The sequence below is a fragment of the Dipodomys ordii genome, unplaced genomic scaffold, assembly GCF_000151885.1.
Source record: "Dipodomys ordii isolate 6190 unplaced genomic scaffold, Dord_2.0 Scaffold32, whole genome shotgun sequence".
In the NCBI taxonomy this organism is placed as follows: domain Eukaryota; kingdom Metazoa; phylum Chordata; class Mammalia; order Rodentia; family Heteromyidae; genus Dipodomys; species Dipodomys ordii.
The window spans coordinates 4531342-4543803 of record NW_012267248.1 but is presented as its reverse complement, the minus strand read 5'-3'; the positions used below and the strand labels follow the sequence as shown (position 1 = coordinate 4543803).

General features: G+C 44.2%; 1 protein-coding gene across 1 annotated transcript in view; it reads right to left on the bottom strand.

The window, feature by feature from the left end:
* Pxdc1 (PX domain containing 1) overlaps positions 1–12462 on the bottom strand; it is a 57416-nt gene that overhangs the window by 5633 nt on the left and 39321 nt on the right. Inside the window, exons 4-5 of the mRNA XM_013016620.1 lie at positions 5843–5934; positions 4913–5030 (exon numbers count right to left, since the gene is read on the bottom strand). Coding sequence (XP_012872074.1) covers positions 4913–5030; positions 5843–5934 — 210 coding nt within the window. The remainder of the gene's footprint in view (positions 1–4912; positions 5031–5842; positions 5935–12462) is intronic.

The window sequence follows — 12462 nt, the reverse complement described above, 5'->3', positions numbered from 1 at the left end:
TGTGTGTGTGTGTGTGTGTGTGTGTGTGTGTGTGTGTGTGTGTGTGTGTGTGTATCAGTACTGGGAATTGAACTCAGGGCCTGAGCTCTGTCTCTGAGCTGTTTTGCTCAAGGCTGGTATTCTACCATGTGAATCACAGCTCCACTTCCAGACTTTTTCTGGTTAATTGGAGTTAAGAGTCTTCTGGGCTATTTTCCCTGGGCTTAGTTCTCAGGTCACAGCCTCCTGTATGGCTAGGATTACAGGTGTGAGCTACTGGCACCTTTGGAATATCTATTCCAAACTCTGGCTTGGAGAAGGATGTGCAAAGCGCCATGTTTAAGCTTTCGTGCAGGAAAAAGAAATGTCCAAGGAAGAATTGAACAAATGATAGGTCATATAAAATTTACAAAGAGGAAATAGCATTTAGCTCTAGCAAGTGTAAGTGCAGGCCTTACTCTCCTAACAATCCAGAGTAGTGCCCTTTCTCCTCAGTATAGACAAAGGTCAGCTAGTGCTTGAACACAAGTCACCAGTTCGGTCAATTTTTATAGGAAGTGGCATGGGCTGGGGACTCTGCATGTTCGAGCAGAGGGTCTCACTGAGATTCGAGGTCTCTGACTTGAATGGGGGTCCTTGTGGCAGACCACTCTATGCAAGCATCAGCAATGCAGAACTTTGTAGAAACAAAGGTTAGGTGGGTAAAAGGGGCCACATAGTACACGAAGGTGACAGCTTTGAGCTTGGGGAGAGCTGGTTCAGACCCCGTTTGGTTACTACCTATGCCTGGGGAGCAGATTATTTCTTGCTTGGTTCCTTCTTCTGTAAATGTGAATGATAGTATCCAGCCTCCAAGACCTAGCCACAGGTTAAATGAGATGATATCTATAAAGAAAACACTAAGGGCTCAAACAAATAGTAACTATGGACATCTCTGTAGGGAATGTCTTCCAATAGATTATGATATGTGGGGGGTGGGGGGAAACAAAAACAAAAACCCTGATGGGCTAGGAGCCAATGGCTGGTGCCTGTAATCCTAGCTACTCACACTAGCCTAGATGAAAAGCCCATGAGACTCATCTCCATTAACCAACAAGAAGCTAGAAGTGGAGGTGTTGCTCAAGAGTGCTAGTCTTGTATGGAATGCAAGTGAGTGAGGTCCTGAGTTAAGCCTCAGTACCCACTCCCCCAAAATGCAAACAAATTGAAGAAGCCTGTCTGTAATCCTTGCTACTCAGGAGGCTGAAACCTGAGTGGAAAAGTCCATAACATCATCTCAACAAAATGCTATCCTAGAGGCACAGCTCAGTTGGTAATAAGCTCAAAACTCTGAGTTCAATCTCTGGTATTGGTGCATGCACACACAGGAGAGCTATGATTGAAGAAAAATGGCAGCACCTAAAATCTATCTTCATACATACTTAAAAAGTGAATTTCCTGAATGTCAATTTAGTATCCATAACAAAACCACCAGCCACTTCAATAACATAGATGCTTGACCCCCAAAACAGTTCAGTTTTCATGGTCTTGTCTTCTTCTTTGCAGAGCTAGTGGAACCCAAGTCTCACCTATGCTATGTAAATTGCTCTACCACTGTATCTTATCCTAATCCCTCGAGCTACTTTGTTATATCCATATTTGTCTCTTGAAGTAGAGCACTGTTTTAGCATTTTTTTTGTATGCCAGTCCTGGGGCTTGAACTTGGGGCCTTGGCACTGTCCCCGATCTTTGCTTCAAGACTAGTGCTCTACTACTTGAGCCACAGCACCATTTTTGGCCTTTTCTGAGTTTATTGGAGATAAGAGTCTCACAGACTTTCCTGCCTGGGCAGGCTTCAAACCGCCATCCTCAGAGCTCAACTTCCTGAGTAGCTAGGATTACAGGTGTGAGCTACCAGAGCTTGGCTATTTTTTTAAACTTTTTATTCTGAGCTGACTTTGGAGTTCTCACATACCCCTCAGCAGCTTTTCCTTGTACTGGCACTTCAGAGCAACTGTAGCCCACTGGCTAAGTCCAGGACATTAACTTGGGCACCATACTAAAAAGTAAAGCCCTTGCCACTGCAGTGTTACGGGTTTCCACAAATGCTCCCTTTTTCTGTTCCAGATCCAAGCCAGCACCCCCCCTCCCTCCCCGGGCTGCCCTGAGTTGCCAAGCCTTGACCTGCTGTGGCCCTCCCCTCGTGGTCCCTCACTTTCCCTGTCATGGTGATGGTGCCCTTGTTTGGCACAGAGGACTGCCTTATGCAGCACCTGGTCAAGCTGGGCTCCCAAGTGATCAGGTGCACAACTTTCCTAGAGATCCCACAGAACGAGGATGTGTCTGCTGAGTAACACCAGAGCTTGTGTGTGCCCATGCATGTGCATAGTCCATAGGTCCTATTACAGGTGATGCCAGTCTAAGTAGCTGAGTGAGGCTGCCAGATGTTCCCAAAGTAAGATTACTCTTTTTACCCTTGTAGTTAATGGATAATTGGGAGCTGGTGGCCTTGAGATTGTGTAAACCTGTTTTCTCCTTGGGTTTTCAAAACCCCATCTGAGTACCTGTCTCACCCAGTGGATCTTTTCTAAATAACCACTACTATGCGTGTGGTCCCAGTGGTGATTTTTCTGTTTTGTAGCTGCAGCTACGCCCCCTATGCCACCTCACCATGAATTCTTCTATTCCTTTCTTCCTGCAGGCTGTGAGTCTCAGCCATACAAGTATTCCTAGCATGCAATTCCTCCTTTGCAAGTCCTCTGAAAGAACAGAATCTAAAGCAACTCTTTGATTAATTGGCTAAGTGGACCATCCCTGTGTAGTAGAAATTAATGCTGAGATGGTACACATGCCAGATTAATGAAAATTGATACTATTTATTTTTATTTCTAGGCCTCAACCCTTGACTGACTAGATCTTGTGGCTGCAATCCATCAGCTCAATTAGACAGAGGAGGGCCAAGTTCTATGCTCCCGTTACGCTTCATAGCTATGGCTACAATGCAGAACACTGTGCTTTCTTAAATTTGAGAAGCATATCCCTCAGCATGAGGCAAAGCATGCTTAAGATTGAGTGGTTCTCTTTGCTGCAGTCCCAGATGGGCAGGTCACACAGTTCTCAGCATGGCTAGTACCTAGTGCCATCTAGTGGAGAACTGGCCACTAAGCAGTCTCAATATTCCACAAAGGCAAGGTTGTACTCAGAGCCTGATGCGTCCTCAACCATGATCCTATACAGAGGCTTAGAGCCCTACCCAAGGCACCATCTCCCCCAAATGCCACATTAGCCATTGAAGGTATTAGCGGAGGAGGAGGGTGGGTATGGGCCTCAGCAATGAACAGTAGAAGATGATTTATAAAGCTGTAACATAAGCCAGACTCTAGCAGTGTCCAGCAGAGAAAGTACAGGATCTGGAACGTAAGAAACTAGACCATGAGTTAGACCTTGATATACCCTGGTGACAAAGGGGAGCACTGGGCTTTACCCCAGGGGAAGATAGGAGAGAAGTAAGCTCTCAGGAGCTGGCTGAAGCCTGGTATCCACACTCAGTGTGTTCTAGAGAAAGGGAAAGGCCATGCGAACCAGTTTTTGGAAGGCCAACCCTCTCCAGCCCCCAAGCTGAGGCAAAAACGCAACTATGGGGCCAAATGTGATCACTGTCTCAGGAATGTGGGTGCTTTCTGGAATGAATGCTTAAAAAGCATAGGGAGGCTGTCTCTCTTTTCTCCCAGCCACATCTTGCCCAGGGCAGCGGGGACATTGCTGGCCAGCTACACACTCCTGTAATCTGGCTCCCATGGGGAAGCCCTTGCTCACACAGCAAGGAGGGCTGAGAAGCCAAGATGGGACAGCTCAAGAGGAAGCAAAACAGTGGCCAGGCTACTTCACTCTAGGAAGAACAGTAACGCTCTGTTGGCCCCAAGCCTTGGCACGAAACTGCTGGCTGCAGCCTGCTTGTTAGAAAGAATTTTGTGTTGATCTGAAGTTGCCTGCTGGCCATACCAGTCCCTGCCCAACCCCCTTCCCACAGGGGCCTACTACAACCCAAGGGGTGCCATCCTCTTCCTCACAAACCCTACTCCCCATTTCTTCCCTCTCCTCTCCTCAACCCTGCACATGAAGGATAAGACCATGGCCTTGTAGACCCGGACCCTGCAACCAAATCATGCATGGAGGCTGGGAGGAGGTTTCTGTACAGTGGGGCCCAAAACCTGCCCTGAGATTTTGCAAAAAGTCTCAAAGAACACACTTAAACCACGACCCCTGCAATGTGGGGCTCTACATTTACCACGTTAAATTTCATCTTGTTCCTTTCAGTCTTTCAGGACAGACATGGTCACTGATCCATCCATGTCCCAGTTGAAAACAGGAGGGGGAGATGTAGGAGGGGAACATTTGGGAGGTATTTCTGTAGACGGTTGTCCCCTCGAGTCAGGGGCTTCCAGGTCATCCCAAAGCCACAGCCTCATTCCTCTGAGACTCAAAGGAGGCCCCTGAGACTCTTACCTCCAATTAATCACCAGAAAGTCAGAAATGGAGATGTGGCTCAAGTGCTGAAGCACAAGCCTTGAGTGAAAAAGCCAAGTGAGAATGTGATGTCTTGAGTTCAAGCTCCAGTAGCGGTGTGTGCACGTGTACACATCCGCTTGAGAGCGCGCATGCGCACACACGCACACACACAGAGTGACTTGCTAATGTCACTATTTCTTAAGTGAGTTCCAATTTATGCAAAAAAGAAAACCTTTGAAAGTAGGAAAGGTGTAGATTACAGGTTCACAGGTAGCAAATACTCTGCTGAGTAAAACTCAAGCAACAATATCTCACACACTGTTTTCAAAAAGCTGATCAATTGTCTTTCTGGATGCCTGGCTGTGCCCATCCAGAGGCCAAATCAGAAAATAGCCAACATAGTACATCCTCCCCCCCCAACCCCATCCTACACTCTAGCTCTTACCTGATATTTTGACAGGACTTTGGAAGCTGGGTTGAATTTTATGTACATTATCATTTTTTAACACCTGATCCAGAGGAGATCTTTCGAAGAAGGTGAGCACAACTTCTGACCTAGAATACTGGGAAGAAACACAGTAATGAGAAACACAATGAAAAGCTCCCACCAGTTGGCCATACTGTTCCTACACCAGGCAAGCTGGTCTGACACTTTCTAGCTGTTCTGAGGCTCCACGGCTGCCCAAGTAAGTACTAAGGGAACAATCAAACCAGCCTCTCCAGGTAGCTAAAATGCAAAGCCAGGGGGACAGGATGCCTCCATGAAAATAATGGTCATGTTTGTGGTTCACACACATATCCTTTCTTTGTATATTTTGTGCCAGTACTGAAACTTGAACTCAGGGCCTGAGTGATGTCCCTTATACTTTTCTGCTCAAGGCTGATACCCTACCATTTTCTTGGTTTTTGGTGGTTAATTAAAGAGTCCCATAATCTTTCCTGCCTAGGATGTCTTTGAGCCCCTGATCCTTATATCTTAGCCTCCTGAGTAGCTAGGATTACAGGCATGAGCCTCATACCTGGCCATCTCCCTTTTTGATAGTAAACTGAGATCCCTGTTTGCCTGACGAGGAGTAAGAAATGTAAAAGATCTAATGGCTTCTCATGTCCACATCATGACAGAGGGGAGAAAAAGGACAGGCAGCAAGACAGAGAGAGACAGAGACAGAGACAAGAGAGATGGGGGGAGAGAGAGAGAGAGAGAGAGAGAGAGAGGGAGAAACATAGATCCTACAAGTCAACTTGAGGAGCCAGGTATCCTAAGTGAGGTACAGCAAGCAGGCCAGTTAAGGGGAGGGTGGATACCTTTTTGATTTGGAAGATGGCAGGTGGATCCCCTCCCGCTCCTCCTCCAACCTGGACCCACTGTTCTTACCTTGCAGGGCATGCTGATGATTGTCTTAAGCAGCTTCTCGACCTCATTGAGCCTCGCCTCTATGTCATGAGCATCCTTTATGGCTACCAGCCCTACAAGACAGACAGAAATGTCCCAGTCAGAATGTAATCACTGACTCAGGGACGTGGGGAGTGCCGACTGTAGTTCCAGGACTCCCAATCCCTGGCTAGGATGTGAGGCTAAGAAATGGGGCCGAGGCTGGTCATCACATCACTTGGCAGCTGCAGGTTCTCTGGCTCTGGGCACCTGTAGGATTCATGTCTGGCCCCGGTAGAAGTTCTGATGGTAAAGATAAGACACCTTGGGAGCTGCAGATAGAGTTCAGTGGTAGAGTGCTTGCAGGGCCAAATATTTGTGAGGCCTGTGAGTTCCAGCTCCAATGCCCGAAAAAGAAAAATCAGACTTCCTTGACTCTTACGTTTGACAACCCTTGATTACTACAGGGGGTACCATGTTTCCATTTAATGGGATATCTCTAAAGCAGAATGTAAATTATTGATTTATAAAAGCCAATTAGATACAGCAATAGAAAAGATCATTCAGGTTAAAATATAGTATATGCATGTATTGGATTACAATGGTGAAACCCCTTAGTATAATTAATATACAATAAAATGACAAAATGACAGGAGAGTAAAAAAGGCTCTGTCGGGGGATCAGGTATCAGTGGGAGGAGGAGGAAGAATGGAAAGGGTGAATAAAGGTGAATATCTTTAAGTACTTTATATGCATATATGGAAATAGAACAACAAAACCAGATGAAATTGTTTTGAGAAGTAAGGAGGGAGTTAAAGGAGAATGATAGCTAGGCACCAGTGGCTAATGCCTTTATTCCTAGCTACTCAGGAGACTGAGATCTAAGGATCTCAGATCTGGTTCAATGCCAGCCTGGGCAGACAAATCCATGAGACTCTTATCTCCAATTAACCAGCAAAAAGTCAGAAGTGGAAGTATGGCTTAAGTGGTAGGATGCCAGCCTTGAGCAAAAAATGAAGCAAGAGTGTGAGGCCCTTCATATCTAAAATATACTTAGAGCTCAAAAAATTAAAACCCCTCAAACTCTCAAAGAAACAACTACCCAATTAATAAATTGAGTAAAGACTTGAAGAGAGACTTCTCAGAAGAAGAATGACCAATAGACACATGAAAAAATGTTCAACATCTCTAGCCATAAAATAAATGCAAATCAAAACAACATTGAGAGTCCACCTCACCTCAGTTAGAATGGCCATTATCAAGAAAACTAACAATAATAGATGCTGGTGGGGAAGTGGCCATAAGAGATTGCTACTACAATATTGGTAGGAATGTAAACTTGTTCAGCCACTCTGAAAAGCAGTATGAAGGTTCCTCAAAAGACTAAACATAGAACTCCCCTATGACCCAGCCATTCCATTCCTAGGCATTAATCAAATAGACCACAAACAAGGCCATACTAAAGCTACCAGCACAACCAGGTTCGCTGCAGCATTGTTTACCACAGTCTAGATATGGAATCAAACCAGATGCCTCTCTATGGATGAATGGATCAGGAAAATGTTAGCTACATAACATAAATCTACAAGACACTGGATGGTAAAAGACAAAAACAAATAGTTTGGCATGATAAATAATACATGACTCTAGACATTCACACAGTGAAACCAAAGGAGAGGATCACAAAGGCTCAATAGCTATTTGCATATACTCATTTAAATGATGTTTATCAATGAGCTCCAAGAAATGGAAACAATAGGTTTTTCTTGTTGATTTGCTTCCCCCCCCTCTTGTCACTGGTTTTTATTTCTGTACTTTCTGTCTTATATGTTATTTTATCTGTTTGGTGGAGGGTAAAGGGGAACACAAAAATGATGGGACAAAGGGTGAACAACAGCAGCAGTGATACTAGACACTATGTTGAAAATGAACTATGCAATTAGGGAAGAAGGGAGTCAGGAGGAAAAAACTGGGAGAAAAGGAAAAGGTGACACTCACTATTCATTATCTGACTATTTATTTATTTTTTGGGTCAGGTCGTGGGGCCTGAACTCTGGACCTGGAAGCTGTCCCTCAGCTCTTCAGCTCAAAGCTATTGCTCTACCACTTGAGCCACAACACCACTTCCGGCTTTTTTCTTTTTTCTTATGTGGTGCTGAGGAATCGAATCCAGGGCCTCACCTTCCCAGCCCTCATTATCTGATTTATGTAGCTGTAATTCCTCTGTACATTACCTTTACAAAAACAATTTTTTAAAGAGTGTAAGGCCCAGAATTCAAGCTCTAATACTAGCACACATGTGTGCATGCGTGCTTGCACACACACCCACACACGCATGTGCACACATGCCCACACATGCACCATGCACACGCACACACATGCACAGATTGGGGAGGGGTAAGATCGACAAGGTATATACATTGTAAGCATGTATGGAAAGATCACAGTGAATGTCCCCAGTACAGTAGTAATGTATTCTAATCATCATTTTTAATTAAACAATTTTTAGAAAGAAATGGTCCAAGTCCAAAAGGCAGAGTAGGACATGCGTTACTGATTAAAGTACACAGCAAGATGAGGACGTCAACCCTGAGGTCACCTTCCATAGTGAGATATGGAAAGATCAGGAGCTTCATTATCTGAGAAGGCTATACACTAAGCCAGCCAGTGGGTGCCTGAAACCAGGGCCAGGGCTGATCCCACTCCAAGTGTTTTTCCACTTAGGCTCAGTGTGTGTCACATGCTGTGGCTACAACTTCTGCAAGTTGGGGGGAACAGAAACTTAGTGTGGAGTTCTTTACAACTTGCAGATGGGAGAGTCCTTATTGCAGATCCTCTTTTATTTCCTGTTGATACCTTTTACTTTTTCCCTTAAACAAAGCACTTATGGCTTCTTTTGGACATATCTGAATCACGAGCATCCCTATGCTTTGGGAACATTACTAAATAAAACAAGGATACTCAGGCATAAGTACCATGATAGCATGTCAGTGGATCTTACTGCCAACTACTAAGTGACTAACAGGCAGGTAGGCTATACAGAATGAAAACACCTGATAAAGGATTCACTGCACAGGAGACAACGACTAAGATAGATCAAAACTCCACCATGCTACTTCAAATGGCATGCCACTTAAAACATGTGAATTGTTTATATTTCTAGAATTTTCCTTGGAACAGTTTCAGACCATTATTGGCCTTGGGTGACTGAAAGAACAAGAAGCAAAAGCAAAGGGAAGGGAAGACCATTGTAATAAGCCTATTCTAAAAGTCCTGCTCCAGACCTCATATCAAGTTTCCTCAACCCAATGAACGATTTATATTTCTGCTAAGCCAATGCCATGAATCCAAAATGAGAATGGTGGTTAGGGCGGGTGAAGTCTTGCTTCAGATATCCTGGAGAGGGGCATTCTGGGTCCAATCCACCAACATCTACCTAGGGCCAGAGCTCAGCCTGGAGCCCTCATGCTCCACCCACATGGTAACTGCAGAAAAGAGTGCATTGCCAGACCACAACGCCAATGTAAAATGAGCCCATATTAAGACTAATTATGTAAATGCAGTGTTTGGAAAGGAAAAAGTCGGGTCTTTGCCTGGGAGAAAACCAAAGTGGGCAGCATTCATGACTTTTCAAGAAATGGGCATCTGTGCTTACTCAGTCACTGGAAGCCCTCAATGGCTATTAAGCTAAGCAGTGTTTTATTGTTATAATATTACAGCTCAAGGCTATATGTGGGAGACTTGGGATGCTTTTCTATCTCTCCACAAGCAGTACAAATGTATGGCTTCCCAGTAGAGTTTCTATCCCCCAGATTTATAGAGATGGAAATTAAGTAATCCAAGTGTGACTTTGTGTGACTCCAAGTGTCACCACCGTTGTGAGCTACAGTCGAACCGCACAAGCCTAGAACCCAGAGCTAAAATCAATCACTGAAAGTCCTCCAGACATCTTGTTTTGGTTTTGGTTTTCAAACAGTGAAAAGAGATAAAACTGATTTCTTAAACCACCTGACTGAAATTAAGAGGCCAGGCACATAGGCAGATTTCTTTTTCTTTCTTTTTTTTTTTTGTCGGTCATGGGGCTTGAACTCTGGGCCTGGGCATTGTCCCTGCGCTCTTCAGTTCAAGACAAGCACTCTACTGCTTGAGCCACAGTGCCACTTCCAGTTTTCTAGAGGTTTATTGGAGTCCAACATACTTTCCTGCCCAGGCTGGCTTTGAATTGTGATCCTCAGATCTCATCCTCCTGAGTAGCTAGAATTACAGGTGTGAGCCACGGGTACCTGGTGGAAGATGTCTTAAAAAAAATCTGACTACAGAGCATGAGGACTCTTCATGATGTAGTTAAGGCCAGACACTGAACTGGGTCCTCTACTTCTTAAAACAGGTGGTCAGCAGACCCTTCACCAAGCCTACCTGGTACACAGATGTCCCTGCTTATACAGGGAGATGTCTGATCCTGCCCAATCCACCCTCAGTCCCCAAAGAGGCAACCATTTGACCGGCCCACTGGAAAGCCTGCAGCTCTGTCCACACCCACATACATCCAGCCCTCACCTGCACTGTCAACAGAGGAAGAGGCTGTACCACCCTCTATACCACCCTACATATTGGTATAATAAAAGAAAAACAGGAGAAACCAGAGAGCAAGAGTCTATGGATGGCCCTGCCCCGTGCCCTGAATTTTTGGCTCTTACCATCCTGTTATTAATTGTTTATCTGAAATGTAAATTGAAATAGGTATCCTGAATTTTACTTGTAAAATCTTGTACAGAATTTTAAATATTTATGCAATTTATACACATACATTTTAGTCTAGTATCATATTGTATGCATATCATATATATAGTCATGGGCTATATTAGGACATCTTGGTCAACAATGTTGCTATGACAGAAGGCTCCAAAAGAGTCTATCTGCAACATCATAGCTCAGTTTGTGTAAATACATTGGATAATGTTCCCACAACAAAACCCCCTGCCCTTTAGCAAAGGTTGTGTGTGTGTGTGTGTGTGTGTGTGTGTGTGTGTGTGTGTGTGTGTATAAGTGCTGTTCTCTGGGGAGAACAGCTTTGGAGAAAGTCTGCAGTGGAAAAGACAACCAACTCCAACTTCACTGGAAAGCTGTCCTGGGGCTAAAGGCAGGGTCTAGTGCTCTTGATTGGCTTTTTTTGCTTGGGGCTGGTGCTTTATCAGTTGAGCCACAGTTTCATTTCCAGTTTGTGTGTGTGTGTGTGTGTGTGTGTGTGTGTGTGTGTGTGAAAATAACATACAGAAAGAGGGGTTACAATTACAAGGGCAAGATAACGAGTACATTTCTTATCAAGCATTGTTGTCTCCTCCTTTGTTTCCCCTTCCCATTACTCCCCCACCCCCTTACCCAATCCTCCCCCCGCAAAGTTATAAAGTTCGTTTTTAGACATAATGACTTGTACATCTCATTAATGCTCTCTTGACTTTCTCTGCCTAGATTGTGTTTGAACCATGATCCTCCTATCTCAGCCTCCTGAGTAGCTAGGATTACAGGCCTGAGACACTGGCATCCAGCTTTGGAAAGTTGTTCTTAAAGAGAAGACAATTCTATAACTCATCCCAAGAGAGCTTCTTTATTTAAACACAAGCAAAATTATTCTATCTTCCAACTTTTATGACAACTAGGATCCTAGTTTTTAAATCCATCAAACTACTGATGTATTAATTTCACTTTCATGCTCTGAAAGTACAAATTCCCAGGAAGATTATCCTCTTGTATATTCCAAGTGTGTGGCACATTTACAATTTCTCCATTGTACATAAAGTATTGTTTACTAAACTCAAAGTATTGCAGGATATTATAATTCTTACATGTTTGCTGGGCTTCCTGGTTATACCTTTGTTTTTCCTGGTTGGGTTTATAACCTCCAAGGCCAACACTTCTATATTCTGCTTTAGACCCATGTTTTAGGGTGGCCAGATTTCACAAAAAAATACAGGACACCTCAATCTAAATTACAGACAAACAATGAATAACACAACAGTAAGGACCACAGTACTAAAAACTTGCTGTTTGTTTGATGTTAGAAGTTAACTGAACAACCTGTATTTCATCTTTTGCCACTCATTTTCCAGGATAAAGTAGAGATAGGCATGAATGGTCCATCACGACTTAGACATGGCACAGGATCCTGGGTGGAATGGCGGAGCCCCATGGTCCAGGCTTCAGCCCACCTTCCCAGCTCTGCCATTTCTCTACAGCCTCTAGCAATGACAAGAAAATGGCCCCACTGGTCAACACAACCCCAGGACAGCCCAGACCTGCCTCCGTGAGGCTTTAGCCCAAGGAGAGAGCCAATCAGCGCTTTTCCTCGCGACTCACTCAGCTCTTAATGGCTTGCACAGTTAGTGTTCCCTAATTTCACCTGCTTAGTGTAAGCAACAAACCTTATTTTTGAAAATGTGCTTAGCTGTGGTGTTTTATAGCCCAAATACTGCTAATGACAAGAAAATTCTATGAGATGGTCTAACACCATTTTAATGAAGGGATATAAATAAATATTGAAGTTGGACATGAAAAGGAAATCAACTTCCTCTTGATTATCAATCTGCTGTTCTGAGAAGAGCCAGCAGGGGACAGGAGAACCCTGT